Below are 15,609 nucleotides of genomic sequence, written 5' to 3' on the forward strand. Positions count from 1 at the left end.
TATTCTCCTGAATGACTTTTTGTAAAAGCCTGGGTTTGATGTTATTGTTATCTTTCAGTTCTTATGAAACGTTTCTGTTATTTCTAACTCTTATAAACAGTGTTTTTCACTATCTTAGTTCTAGGCACTGACAGGGTGGAGCAGATGACCAGAACTTACAATGACATCGACATGGTTACACATCTCCTGGCAGAGGTAGGAAAACACCTTTCTTCCAGGACAAAAAACTAATACTTGGTTTTATTGAGTTGTACACTTGAAATTTGTATGGTTTTGTGAACCAGTGTAATCCCAATAAATTCAACTAATAAAATAAACCTGAAGATCATTTGGAATCGATCAGATTTTTATATTAAATGAAAAATGGTGTCTTTGCTGCTGGCTACTGTGTATAAGGTTGTTGAAACTGGAAAAATGGGCATTCCAAAGTAGAATGATTCCTGAAGTTAATTATGATGAAATTATAGAAGGTTTAGGGGTTTTTTGTTTTTTTTGTCATAATGGTGCTGGCTGGCCTCCCTGTCCTAGAAAAGTAGATGTTGTTACTTAATCTGGAACAGAACTGCCTGTTCAAGAAATAGCTCCATTGCAGATCTACACCTGCAATTTATAGCATCTTCACAAAGATTTTTGCTTTCAGTTTGGGTTATTTTTTTAACTCACTTTGTCCATTACACTTTAGTAAGTATAGTGTTTCTTTTCCAATTGGCAGTCATGGAGGTGTCTCCTTAGACTTCTAGTTCAGCTAGTCTTATGGAAGACTGTCTCTTTGAAGTATACCTTCTCCCCTCCCCCCAGGTCCCCAGAATGATTTTGTGTATGCCACTTTGCCTACATTAAATGTGAGATAAGTGGGCTTGTAATTTTTGGAATAGCCCATCCACCTGTTTATGTACTATGGAGTGAAAGAACAGAAGCTTAATTTTTATAGTTATTAATGTAAGCAGAACCCATACTCATATATAAGGCAGTTAAATGTATATTGACAGTTTTCCATCCTACAGAATACAGTCCTCACCACCAGCAGGTGGGAAGAATTTCTGTGTTCTTGCTAAGTATTACCATGTACCCAGAAATGCTTACTTGGTTCAGCTTTTCTATAGATATCCCTGCATCATTACCACCAATTTTGTTAGACTCCCTTTTTTCCCTAAACTCTAAGCAGAACCTTGTAGCTTCAGAACTTCCAGTCCTTTATCCTGCTTTATTCCACATCATCATTCTTGCACAGTTGGCAGTAAGGCTCTTGACTGCTTTCCTCTCAGCCTCTGGCTCTCAGTGCGTGTAAGCGTTGCCCTAAATGAAACTTTTAGCATACCTATCTGATCCCCATATCTTAAATATCTGATTCTATATCAGTGATGGGCAATCTTTTGAGCTTGGTGTGTCAAAATTCACCAAAAAACCGAGCATAGCTCAGGTGGTGTGTCACTTCGATAAAAACGGCCTAACCGAAGTCCCAGAACTAGACGCTCTGTGCCGGAGTTCTGTTGTTTTGGCCTACAGACCTCCGGCACAGTGTCTACACTACAGCAAATGTTTTATCCTCGGCTCCTGTGGCCATGCAGGAGCCGAGGATGAAACGTGGCCTTCTCAGCATGCGACCCCATACTTCTCTGGTATGCAGCTGTGTGTCACTGAAAATGTCTACACATGTCTGTGTTGACACGAGTGTCTCATAGGTTCGCCATCACTGTTCTATATCGTTACCACACTTGATAGGCAGGTGCATTCAACAAATGTTTGTTGGGCTTTTACTTTGTTCCAGACTCTGTCTTTAGGTTTAGAGACTACATTGATTTTTCTAATTCCTCAAAGTTGTAAGTTTAAAGGTTGGGTTTCTAGATCCTAAGTAGTAAGGTTGATTAATAACTCATTTATATCAAGAAAAGAAATGCTCTCTTGCATTTATAACTGGTGGTCATCCATTTGACCAATATGTATTAAACATCACCTATGTGCCAGGCCCTGTGTTTATTTGGTATGTGGGCATTAAAATGAATCTTGATGCTTCCTAGAACATTGCTTTTGAGTTTAGCAAAATTGACTTCAAAAACCTCAAACTGCCATTTAATTTTTTTGGTACTCAAAAGTGTACTTGTTATTTTAACAGAGAGATCGTGATCTGGAGTTAGCTGCTCGAATTGGACAAGCTCTCTTAAAGCGGAATCATGTCTTGTCTGAGCAGAATGAAGCCTTGGAGGAGCAGCTGGGACAAGCCTTTGATCAAGTAAGTCTTTGATTAAATATTTGCAGCGTAATAATTAGGTCTTGGGCAGTGGAGGAATTTATTGTCCTAGACGTTCCTGAGTTAATGACAATAAGTGGGTAAATGACAGTAGTCCATGTGGACTACCATGTTGGCAGCCATTGAACTAACCACTAAAGGCATGAAGTGATACTGTACAGAGGAGTGCTTATGTGAGTGAGTCTACCTTGTTATAAAAACCTTACTCAGTACCTATGGTACTGTGCAACTCTACTTAGATACGAACATTTTATCCTCATTTGTGTGGACTTTGTGATCTTTTCTTAACTTTATTTTGTTTTATTAACTGATTTTAGTGAGAAAGAGGGGGGGAGAGAGAAATAAACTCAATTTCTTGTTCCACTTATTTATGTGTCATTGGTTGATTCTTATATGTGTCTTGACCAGAGATTGAATCCGCAATCTTGGCTTGTGGGGACCATGCTCTAACCAACTGAGCTACCTGGCCAGGTTCTTAACTTTATTTTAAAAAAATATATCCCCAGATAATAGATATGCAAATGAAGTATCTTTATTCTAAACCCTAGCAAAAGGAAAAGAAATATTTAAAAATGTATTTATTCCTAAGCAATAAATATTTTGTGAGAACTGATTATTAACTTGAATAGTTAAAATTTCAAATTTTTTGTAATTGGTTATTTTTATCTAGTTAATTTACATTTTATAAATGCATTTATATTTATTAATATTTGAGCCTTTATGTTGCAAATAGTTATTCCCTAGAAGTTATGCAGAGTTCTGCAGCTTAAAAGTACAGGCCTGTAGGGTTAGCGTTTGAAGTGGGGATCTCTTCTGATACTTGGAAAGTTCTTCAGTTTTGTTTTGTTTTTAACTGTGAATGTATCATGTGAAAATTTCCTCCCTAGTTCTAGTATTCAATATATAGAATGTGAAAATTGTCTTTTCTTCTCACCTGCTCTAGAAAAAGCTGTATTTGTTGAGTTAATGCTCTAAAAATTATAGCTTAAGGAGTATCAGGTTTTCTGTTCTCTTTTTAGCTCTTGCTAGTTTAGTCAGTAAAATCTAGCAGCTCATTATATTATTTTGTTTTTTTTGTGAGAAATAATTGCTCCATGAATTAGAAGTTATATTACATATGTTATGTTAAATAACACAAAATAAAGGACATCTTGTAAATCAAGCCATTTTGCTGTGCAGGTTAATCAACTGCAGCATGAGCTATCGAAGAAAGATGAGTTACTTCGAATTGTCTCCATTGCTTCTGAAGAGAGTGAAACTGATTCCAGCTGCTCTACACCTCTTCGGTTCAATGAGTCCTTTAGCTTATCTCAAGGCTTGCTACAGTTGGACATGCTGCAGGAAAAGCTCAAGGAACTGGAAGAAGAGAATATGGCTCTTCGATCCAAGGTACTTTCAGCCGAATTCCCAGTTTCCTTTAACTTAACGTCTGTAAGGTTTAAGCCCAGGTAATGTTGAGTTAAAATGTGCCATAACTCAGGATTTGCTATTGACATTTGAATTAGGGGGTGGCAGCCAAGGCACACGTATTTATTTGCCTTCCATTGTTTCGTAGATCCCACTGGAGAGTGGGTAATAGTAAGTTGACAGATGAAATAGAGAAAGCCACAGCATAGAATATATATTTTGTGGAGTTTAAACAAATAACTCAATAAGTATAACTGTGATAAGAATTATGTAGAAAAATTACTAGGTTCTGTGAGCTTGTATGATAGGAAGAATCAAGAAGTCCTATGTAAGCAAGTGATAGAGTCCAAGGGTTAGAAATGTATTTCATACAGGCAGAAATGTATGGGGGCAGGAGGAGGGGGTTGGAAGCTCGAACAGGCATTTACAGAGGCCCTGAGAGGAAGGAGTGGGAGGTGTTTATTACATCCTTTTTCATACCCTTATTTTTTTTTTTTACGGTAGATAAAGCTTTATGGAGTTTCTTTTTCTTTGTGATTAACTTTTATCTTCAAATGAAAATTAAAGGGTTTTTTTTTTTTACTTAATACTATAAAATAGTTAGAAGATATCACATACTATTTTTTTTTTCCCTTGAAGGCTTGTTACATAAAAACAGAAACTATTACCTATGAAGAGAAGGAACAACAGCTTGTCAATGACTGTGTTAAAGAACTTCGTAAGTGTTAACATAACATTCTGTTTGCCTTTGGGCAGTTCTTTGGTAGGATATTTCCAACTCAGAAATTATATCAATGGTTTCAGTACAGACATCTCAGGAAACAGTATTAAATAGTTACTGAAGATCCTGGATTATCACATTGAGCCCACAACTCTAAATAAAATGCTGCGTGTACACTTAAGAAATATCTTTGCTTTAGTTGCCATCATCATTAAATAAAGGCCTGTATTTCTATCAGGTATTACATGTTAGAGTGAAAGAAACCAAAGCTCACATTCAGTTGATGAGGAAGTAGTCCTGCAGAGAGCGGGGTCTGCCAGAGTCAGAAACAGTAGATAAGTGGCAGAGCCAGGTCTCACATTCGGTGAGGAATTTGTTAAGTACCAACCATGTGTCTATAAGGGAATATATTTTGGTTTGACGTAATGTTAACTGAAATAATTTAAAAAACAAATTAGTTGGAAAAATTAGCTTTACTAGAAAAAGATGTTGAATTTCTTTGTATATATCTAGCCTTTTACATTGAAAGAGAAAATGTAACATCATATCAATTCATTTGGGCTGTGGGCTCAGAATGTGCTAACTTAGAATAACAATATTAGAGACCCAGAGGGAACGTAGATTGAATCTTCTCCGTGAACACTGTCATTACCACTGTCATTACCCGCCTTTTACACTTTAAAAAACAAAGAAGAACTTACTTGTTCAAGAGCTCAGCTCCAGGTCTCCTTATTCTTGTTGTCATCCTGTGAAATGTTACAGGCTTTTGTCAATTAAAAAAATAGTTTTATATGACACAGAAATGGTTCTGCCACTTGTGTTTAGATATCAAAGTGGGTTTTTTTAAGATTTTATTTTACAGAGAGAGGAGAGGGCAGGAAACAAGAAGTAGTTGAGTCACTCTGGCTGTCCGTTGGTTGTTTGTTGTGTGTGCCTTGAACAGGCAAGACCAGGGTTTTGAACTGGCAACCTTAGCGTTCCAGGTCGGTGCTCTATCCAGTGTGCCACCGTAGGTTGGGCTAGATATCAAAGTTTTGTGGGGGTTTTTGTTTGTTTGTTTTTTAGCTAGAGATACAAACAGGAAGGGAGAGAGATGAGAAGCATAACTCATAGTTGCAGCATTAGAGTTGTTTATTGATTGCTTTCTTATATGTGCCTTGACCAGGGAGCTCCAGCTGAGCCAGTGACCCCTTGTTCAAACCAGCAACCATGGGGTCACGTCTATGATCCCACGCTTAAGCCTGCGAGCTCAGGGTTTTGAACCTGGGTCCTCAGCATCCCAGGTCAAGGCTCTATCCAGTGTGCCACCGCCTGATCAGGCCTAGATATCAAAGTTTTTATTTGAAATAAATTCCCCAGTGAAATTGTAAAGGTTCTGTTTTCATGTGCATTCAAGAATGCCAGGCTTTAAGAATTGCTGTAGAGGCCCTACTCAATTTGCCAGGTATCCCAAGTCTTTCCTACAGAAGTATCTCAGTAGTAGCTTTATCAGTAGGTTTAACAGATTGTGACTGTTCCATTCTGGAAATGTTCCTTTGTTAGACTCAAGTTAATTTTCATTGCTTGTGGAAACTTATTTACATCCCTAAAGAGTTCTCAAAGACAATGAGATTATGTCTTGTGACTCACAAAGATAGGTAATTCATCTAGTCTTTTCTGCCTTCTTGTCCCTTAGAAAGAAAAGTATTTAAGCATGTATCGTTTTCATAACGAAAAAGATGGGAGCAAAACCTTTAGCTTGCTTTTACAGGTCGTCTCTTTTTAGCTTCAGTGCCTCACATTCAGTTCCTAAGATTAGCCTATTTCAGAAGAATCTTTATTTTTTAAATTTGTGTTACAGGACAATCAATATATTTGTGGTAGTTCAGTGCTTGGTACAAAACAGAATTTGGCCCACAGTGATAGTTTGCCAACCATACCCTACATTTATATTAATTTTTTAAATTCTTCTTTGTTTTCAAGGTGAAACAAATGCTCAAATGTCCAAAATGACTGAAGAATTGTCCGGGAAAAGTGATGAGCTGATTCGATACCAAGAAGAGATCTCCTCTCTCTTGTCTCAGATTGTAGATCTTCAGCATAAACTTAAAGAAGTGAGTTCATTCTTTCATTCAACAGATGTTAGGAATCACTGACCCAGTACCATGCACTCTGCTAAGTGCTAGATTAAGCAAAATAAACATGGTCTCTGCCCTTTCAAAGTACTTCAATCTGGTTGCTGTTTTAGTCTTCTCTGTGTGGTGAAGTATCATGAGTAACTACTTTCAAGTCAGTTTCTCTTCATAATGATACCGAACCCAGGTTTGGCTGCTTGCTGCTCGAAAGCCAGTAACCAAGAGACAGCGGCTGGTAGAAGGAAACTAGGTCCATCCAAGAGCTTGCTACCCGAGAAGATGGCAGAGCCCTATCACAAACACCACCTTAACATGTAGACATGGCAGGGGTTTTTGTAAGGAGGGTGGAGGCAAGATTAAAAAAACAATAAAGGAATCAAAAGGAGGGGGTTGAGCATTCTCTGCTGAGGGGACCGCAGGCAGCCAACAGTCGGTTCAGATAACTGTTGAAGGTCAGCAAATCTCCCGAAGCGGGAATGTCTGAAGGTTGGAGTCTGCTGCTTTTGAACTTAGTCCCTAGAATTCTCAAGCAAACAGGCTGTATATCTGCAGTCACGTGTTGGTTAACAGGTCATCATTTACAGAAATAATGTTAAAAGAATGGTGGGGTTGGTTACAATAAAATGGGGTTAGAACTTCCTTAGAAATTGTGATATGAATTACTGGCTCATTCTTCATGTCCTCTGAACACAGTGGTGGGATTCAGATAATTTAACAACCAGTTCTCTGCCCTAATGATTGTTTTAAGTATAAAAAATTATATTCTGAAAGATAGTTTATCATTTCATGCATTTAATACTTAAATAAGAACAGTAAAAGAGGTACACAAACTATATTATAAAAAAGTTTTAAAATATTAGTGAAAAATATTAAATACTACCTGACAAAAAACTTAAGATATTTGCAATGACAGCTTGTCAGCTGCTGGTTGCTTGGCACTTTTTCTCTTTACGTTATATGTTTATTTACTGAAGTAACAAACACGAATTAAAATGCAGTATTTCATCAAAGGTATAATGAGTTTTATGAAATAATTAATAAATATTACAAGCATAGTTCCGTCAAATTTTTTTCACCTGTGGATGGAATGAACATTACTACAGGCGCTTAGAAACACTGTTGCACAGATGAACGTCCACTGACCTGTGGTGGCGCAGTGGATAAAGCGTCGACCTGGAAACGCTGAGGTCGCCGGTTTGAAACCCTGGGCTTGCCTGGTCAAGGCACATATGGGAGTTAATGCTTCCAGCTCCTCCCCCCTGTCTCTCTCTCCTCTCTCTCTGTCTCTCTCTCCCCCTCTCTCTCCTCTCTAAAATGAATAAATAAAATAAAATTAAAATTAAAAAAAATCTTCTAAAAAAAAAAAAAAAAAAAGAGTAAGGAATGTAAGTTTGTGATTTCCCCACTGGGCAGCTGCCCAGGTGCCCACCTTAGAGAGAATCCTGATTACAAGTGCCATTTTAACAACCGGTTCACTGAACTCAACAAAAAATTAGGTATCGGTTCTGCCCAATTGATGCGAACTGGCTGAATCCCACCACTGTCTGAACACTTTGATGGATTTTGTATTCTGCCCGTTTTACTGCTCTTATTTGGCTTTTGGAAGGTAAGCTTTTTGTAGGCCTCTGCATATTCTTTACCCTGAGAGGCACTCTTAAGGTGTCTTAAAAAAGAGAGTAGTCTCTATTTTATGTGGGAAGGCTTCACGTGTCTCTTTTAATATGTTGTTAGCATGTGATTGAGAAGGAAGAACTGAGACTTCACCTTCAAGCTTCCAAAGATGCCCAAAGACAACTGACAATGGAGGTAATGAAATGTTCCTTTATCTTTTGAGATACAGGGCGGGGATGAATGAATAGTTTCTTTCATCTTTGTGAATATGATTTAAAATAACAACAGTGGATCAAGATGAATTTATGAGAGCTAAAGAAAGCATTTAAAAAAGTCAGTCTCTAAAACTAATAACATGGCAACATCCTTACTGGTTAAAGGGGAAAACCTTGACTTCTATAATATTCTTTAGGAATATGTGACCCTTTTACCAGTTTACCTTAACTAGCCCAATAGTTTTTAAAATGACAGGGGAAACAGCAAAAATCTCTTACTTCTTGGAATCTACATTAAAAATTTTATATTTTAGATATAATTTAGTGGTTATTTAGCAAGCATAAGCATCACCTGGCAAGGTGAGTTTTAAATAGAGATTCCCAAACACCATCCCCAAAAGTTTCTAATTCAATAGGTCTAGAATGAGGGCCTAGAATCTGCATATTTTGAGTAAGAGGAGCAGAGACAGAGACAGACTCCCCGCTTGTGTCCTGAGCAGGATCTACCTGGCAGTCTCAGTCTGCGCTGATGCTGGAATCAACCAAACTATCCTCAGTGCCTGGGGCCATGCTCGAACCTGTCAAGCCGCTGGCTGTGAGAGGAGAAAAGAGGAAAAGAGGAAGAGGAAGGGGAAGAGAAGCAGATGGTTGCTTCTCATGTGTGCCCTGACCGGGATCAAACCTGGGACTTCCACATGCCAGGCTGATGCTCTATCCACTGAGCCAACTGGCCAGGTCTAGAATCTGCAGTTTTTTAATAAGCATCCCCAGCCCTGGTGATGCTAATAATACAGTCCACATACTATACTCGAAGACATCTTTGAAGTTAAAATGTACTCTAAAAGTGTGTATGTACTCCTTGATCATGCTTGTGAACTTAACAATGAAGAGGATACTGAAACAAGGGAGAAGAAACTACTTGTTTGGGGTGACTGAGCACCCTGACATCATATGTAATGCTTGGTAGTCTAGATCTTGTCATTTAATAGACTTCAGAATGATGTTTTAAAAAGTACTATTATATAACAGTGTGCTGAATCTGACTTGACCATAACTATTCTATTTCCTCTAAGTTTTTTTAAGAGCATGAAACATTAAATATTAAATTGACGGTTATGGTTGACTCAGCTACATCTCAGATTTCTACGTAATCATGTTTATGTATAATTCTGGCCGAGACAGCCCTAATCTGGCAGCGTGAAATATATATGTACTCGCTTTGCTTGTTTGTCCATAAACTCGTCGCAGTTGGTATTTCCTCCATTTTTGTTGTAGACTGTAATAAAGTACACCACCTTCCTTTCTTCCAGCTGCATGAGTTACAGGACAGGAATATGGAGTGTCTGGGAATGTTACATGAATCCCAAGAAGAAATAAAGGAACTTCGTAGTAGATCTGGCCCTGCTGCTCATCTCTACTCCCAATCATATGGAGCCTTTTCTGGGGTAAGGAACTGAGAAAGATGTATGTATTTAAGGAAACTTGTTTAAGATTAGATTGTCCTGAGAGTGGTACAGTTTCTGATGGTGTAAAGCATCTTAAGAAGAAAGAACATGGATTGTCCTTTGATTTAGGCCTTAAATTGTATATCTACATCTACCTTAATATTCTTATTCATTCTAGCCTTCCTTCTAACAGATGACCATCCAGATTTATTGTAATCTATGAGATGAACCCCAGGTAAATTAGGTTTAAATCTGTTTCCTATTTAGGTCATAGAGTTACTTAAACTTGGATCATCCTTACCCTAGGCCAGGGGTCGGGAACTTTTTGGCTGAGAGAGCCATGAATGCCACATATTTTAAAATGTAATTCTGTGAGAGCCATATAATGACCCATGTACATTAGGCATTATCCAATAAAAATTTGATGTTGTCCCGGAGGACAGCGGTGATTGGCTCCAGCCACCCACAGCCATGAACATGAGCAGTAGGAAATGAATGGATTGTAATACATGAGAATGTTTTATATTTTTAACATCATTTTTTTATTAAAGATTTGTCTGCGAGCCAGATGCAGCCGTCAAAAGAGCCACATCTGGCTCGTGAGCCATAGGTTCCCGACCCCTGCCCTAGACCCACAACATCTCACTTATTCATATAGTACTCTTAGCATCTAAAATCTTTTTTAATTAATCTTGAGTTTCTTGGTATACTTAGCTTCAGTTAGAGTGTAAGCCCCATGATAGCAAGAACCATGTTTATTTAATTCATCAATAAACAGTATTTTTTAATTAATAAAAATTTTTGAGTTTTTGCCAGAATTTGTAATGTTGCTTCAAAGATTGATTTTAACAATCTAATTCTTAAACACGTACATGCAATCCTGTGAAATTTTCTAAAAGACCGAAACCATAAATTATAATAGATATTCTGAAGAATATTGGGGGCACATTGCTGGTTTTTAACTTTTAATTTTGAAATAGTCTTAAATTTAGAATAAAGTTCCAACAATAGTACAAAAACTCATGTATCCTTCACGTAGATTCCCCAAATTTTAACATTTTGCTGTATCTGCCACATTGTTCCCTTACTTTCTTCTGGACCATTGAATGGTAAATAGCAGGTACACCCTATTTTCCCTTAATGCTGAGGTGTGTGTTTACTGAAAACAAGGGCACTCCTGCATAACCATGCCATCACCATCAACGTTAGAAAATTGACATCAGCACAATACTGTAATTGCCAGATGGTGATTTTCTAATTTCATTGTGTTTTCAACATTTATTAATTACTATTCTTTTGTAAGTTAGAGCTTTTCTGTCTCATTTATTTTTTCATTTAGTTATTTCAGTATGGATTCATGTGTTCCTATTTTAGTCAATGAATTATACTTTATTATTATTTTTTATTTTTATACTCAAATTGTCCTTGGTGTGTCCAGGGATATCTCCTTTAAGCTCATCTCGTCTCTTCCCTGTCCCAGTCCTGGAATTAGCCATTCCTCTAAGTTGTGGTTACTTTTAGTGTAGAATGGTATTTAGAATCCAAGATCTGGGCGCTTTATGTCCATTGCCACTAGCAGGTGTCCCCAAACTACGGGCCGCATGCGGCCCCCTGAGGCCATTTATCCAGCCCCCACCGCACTTCCGGAAGGGGCACCTCTTTCATTGGTGGTCAGTGAGAGGAGCACTGTATGTGGCGGCCCTCCAACAGTCTGAGGGACAGTGAACTGGCCCCCTGTGTAAAAAGTTTGGGGACCCCTGCACTAGAGTATTGTTGCTTCTAGGCCCCTCATCAGATAAAGCTAAGAAATATACATATGTTCATACATACACCCACATAAACACATCCGTATTTTTCTGTCCATCCGTATTGTTCACACCAATACCAGTCATTGTCAGCTCAGTCCCACTGAGCTTACCACCCATGCTAGTTGAATTCTCATCTATGCCTGGGGAAGGGGAAGGTTGTTGCTTATTTTTCTTTTAGTGATTTTTCTTTTTTTTTTATATTCAGTAAGAGAAGGGGAAGCAGAGACAGACTCCCACATGCAACCCTACCAGGATCCACCCAGCAAGCCCACTAGGGGGCGATGCTCTGCCCATCTGGGGTGTTGCTCAGCAACAGAGTTCTTCGGGCCTGAGGTGGAGGCCATGGAGCCATCCTCAGCTCCCAGGGCCAACTCAGTCCAATTGACCCATGGGTGCAGGAGGAAGAGGAGGAGGAGAGAGAGAGAGAGAAAGAGAGAGAAAGAAAGAGGAAGAGAAGCGAGAGGGGGAGGGGTAGAGAAGCAGATGGTCGCTTTTGTGTGCCCTGACCAGGAATCAAACCCAGGACATCCACATGTCGGGCCAACACTCTACCACTGAGCCAACTGGGCAGGGCCGGTTTTTTGTATTAAAAAAGCTGTACATGTTTATTATAGAAAAGTTAGAAATTACAGAGAAACCAAAAGAATCATTAAATACCATCAAATTCTACCTTCCACAGAATCACTATTTAGATCTTTGTTTGTAGCCATTCATACCTTTTATTTTTGTGTGTATATATGTAATATTTTCTGTTCATCATACTGGTTTTTGCCACTGCTTTCCTGAAAAAGTAGTTGTTTCTTGTTTAAAAGTTACATCTCCAGAATGTCTTTTTTCTTCTATATTTACTTTTATTATAACACCAAAAGTACTGGATTCTGGAGACTGTTAATTAATTTAAGGAGAGTTCATTTCTCCTAGCAGGCTTCTTACATAATCACCATAGGAATCTCAAACTCTTCTTTTTAGGAATCTCTGGCATCTGAGATTGAGGGGACCATGCGTAAAAAGTTGAGTTTGGATGAAGAATCTTCTCTCTTTAAACAAAAGTAAGTAACAGATTACAACGTGTATCGTTACTCAACCACTGAGATGGAAATTTAAAAGAAGTCACAATCCAAAGTAATAGGGGTTACAAGATTCAGTAGTTGATCTTACTTTTCAGATTTTTCCTCTTAATACTAATATTTCTGAGAGAGTTCTCTTTGTTTTGAAGTTTATGTCCTAATGATCTCTTCTAAACTCTAGAAGTATTCAGAGTGGATTTATTTTTCATGAAATGTATGTATATATCACACATACATGTTTCTTTTCTAAAGCACTCCAGCAGTAGGGAGTGGCAGTAATGAACACCTTTTGTTTTGGCAGAGCCCAGCAGAAACGGGTATTTGACACTGTCAGGATTGCCAATGACACCCGGGGCCGCTCTGTCCCACTCCCAGCTCCGCTGTCCATTCCGGGCTCCAACCGTTCAAGTGTCATCATGACAGCAAAACCTTTTGAGTCTGGTTTACAACAAACAGAGAACAAAACACTCCTGAGCCAGGGGAACAGCTCGGAGGCGGTTCCAGGGTAAGAAGCATGGATTGTGGCAGTGATCTTGCATTTCTGTGGCCTTGACCTAACAGGTTCACACACTCAAATTCTAGCATTGCTCTCTGCTATTCCCAGGAAGTTCTGGAACTATCAGTTTTCACTCAGTAATGATGCCACATATCATTATTTATAAGATCAATCATTGATATAAAAGTTTATTTTTATTTTTTGTGTGTGACAGAGACAGAGAGGGACAGACAGATAGGAATGGAGAGAGGTAAAAAGCATCAATTCTTTGTTGCGACTCCTCAGTTGTTCATTGATTGATTTCTCACATGTGCCTTGACTGGGGAGCTACGGCAGACCAAGTGACCCCTTGCTCAAGCCAGCAACTTTTGGAATCAAGCCAGTGACCATAGGGTCATGTCTATGATGCCACACTGAAGCCAGTGACTCTGTGGCATGTCATAGTTAATGGGTAGTAGTTTTTCTTTCTTAGTAGTACATAAAATAATGGTACCTTTTGTAATCCATGGTGTCGTAGATTTCGTAGATTAATGAACTAAGAATATTTATTTTTTGACTACCTAAACTGAATTTATAGATGGTCATATCTATAGTTTATTAAGTGAAATAGAAAAGTTAGTAAAAACATGATAAAAGTATATTTTTGCCTATCTGAAGTTACTTGAAATTATCTATAAAAATATATAATATTAATGATTTTGGTTTGTTGTTACTATTTCCAGATATTGTAGAGAAAGTACTGTGTTTTTAAGGTCAGTCTTTTGAGTATTCACCACTGCAGAAAGGAGAGGTCTAGGCTGTGTTCATGGCCCTTGCAGACCCAGTCAGTGAATGTGGTTTTCCCACAGGAACATTCAGAAGGTGGGTCAACTAGAGCCCTCTGGAGACAGTGATTTGGCTACAGCACTGCATCGCCTTAGTTTGCGGCGACAGAACTACTTAAGTGAGAAGCAGTTCTTTGCTGAAGAGTGGGAGCGGAGGATCCAGGTTCTGGCTGACCAGAAGGAAGGGGCTAGCGGCTGTGGCACCCCCACAGAGAGCCTTGCCTCTCTCTGCACTGACCAGTCTGAGATCACAGACTTCAGCAGCGCCAGTTGCCTTCGGTGTTTTATGCCTGAAAAATTACAAATTGTCAAGCCCCTTGAAGGTAATAAATCAGTAAAGCACTTTCTTTTTGGATTTTTCCACAGTGAGAAGTGGGGGGAGGCAGACAGGCAGACTCCCACATGCGCCCGACCAGGATCCACCCAACATACCCACGGGGGGGGGGGGGGGGGGGGGGGGGGATGATCCTCCGCCCATCTGGGTCATTGCTCCGCTGCAACTGGAGCCATTCTAGCACCTGAGGCACTGAGGCAGAGGCCATAGAGCTATCCTCCGCGCCTGCCTGGGGCCAACTTTGCTCCCATGGAGCCTTGGCTGCAGGAGGGGAAGAGAGAAATAGAGAGGAAGGAGAGGGGGAGGGGTGGAGAAGCAGATGGGTGCTTCTGTGTGCCCTGGCCAGGAATCAAACCCGGGACTTCCACATGCTGGGCCAATGCTCTACCACTGAGCCAACCAGCCAGGGCCAGTCCAACCAGCCAGGGCCAGTAAAGGCCATTTTTAAGCCATGTTTCTTATTGGCCTTTCCTTCCCCTCAAATTAAGATTTGCATTGTAATTGTAAGAGCACTGTGTGCACAAGCTATCTTTGTTATTTATAAAGATTATCCCTAAATTCCACTGTTGGGGGACAGTGCTTTGTAGTCCTTTGTGGAAAATGAACAACGTGATCAGCATTCTCCGGGTCATCAGCCATCAGTTCTTTTTTACTGATTATTTTAACATAAATGTGAGATAAGAAGAGTAATCTTTTCTTGTCCTATGCTAAGGAATACCATTGATGGCAGTTTTTATTGTAAGATAAATGTGATAGGATAAATAAAAACAAACTAGGTGTAATACTTTTACTTCTACCTTCCTTTTCAAAAAAGAGTTCTTTACCTCAATAATGTCATTTACTTAGAGGTTTATGTGCCTGTATTTTTCTTTTCAGTTCTGTTCATTTCAGTTGTTTTTGTTCTCTCCTAAGATTGAACATAATTCAAAATAAATTTGTTTCATAGAAAAATTAACAATCTTCAAATGATTCTCTGCTATTATTACAAGAGCATCTATATTAGACGGACAAAATTTTGAGTAGGAAACCTGTGAGGACCTCTCAGACTCAAAGGTTCTATATGAGAGTTTTATTCATTAATGATTAGTACAGGTATTGTCAGAATTGCCATTTTTAGGATGAAGTAATTAGACATCATATTTGGTGCAATTGCTTGGGGTAATCATTCACCAGGGCTCATAGGCAGGAACCATGGAGGTATATCCTACTTTTATCATTTCCTTCCTATTCCCACTCTCCCAATGTGTGTTTACAAACACACATTGAAAAATCAAGGTGTTTTCCATCCCAGGATCCTGACTTTTGACTCAAAAGTTTAC

The 15,609-nt window shown here is 38.9% G+C and overlaps 1 protein-coding gene across 1 annotated transcript in view; it reads left to right on the plus strand.

The window, feature by feature from the left end:
- The window catches only part of TRAK2 (trafficking kinesin protein 2), a 69,693-nt gene that overhangs the window by 38,987 nt on the left and 15,097 nt on the right, over positions 1-15,609 (plus strand). Inside the window, exons 4-13 of the mRNA XM_066233229.1 lie at positions 119-195; positions 2,114-2,230; positions 3,428-3,637; positions 4,295-4,373; positions 6,339-6,469; positions 8,222-8,296; positions 9,627-9,761; positions 12,539-12,618; positions 12,938-13,141; positions 13,981-14,279. Of these exons, the coding sequence (XP_066089326.1) occupies positions 119-195; positions 2,114-2,230; positions 3,428-3,637; positions 4,295-4,373; positions 6,339-6,469; positions 8,222-8,296; positions 9,627-9,761; positions 12,539-12,618; positions 12,938-13,141; positions 13,981-14,279 (1,407 nt within the window). The remainder of the gene's footprint in view (positions 1-118; positions 196-2,113; positions 2,231-3,427; positions 3,638-4,294; positions 4,374-6,338; positions 6,470-8,221; positions 8,297-9,626; positions 9,762-12,538; positions 12,619-12,937; positions 13,142-13,980; positions 14,280-15,609) is intronic.

This window comes from Saccopteryx bilineata, chromosome 5 (genome assembly GCF_036850765.1).
Source record: "Saccopteryx bilineata isolate mSacBil1 chromosome 5, mSacBil1_pri_phased_curated, whole genome shotgun sequence".
NCBI classification, from domain to species: domain Eukaryota; kingdom Metazoa; phylum Chordata; class Mammalia; order Chiroptera; family Emballonuridae; genus Saccopteryx; species Saccopteryx bilineata.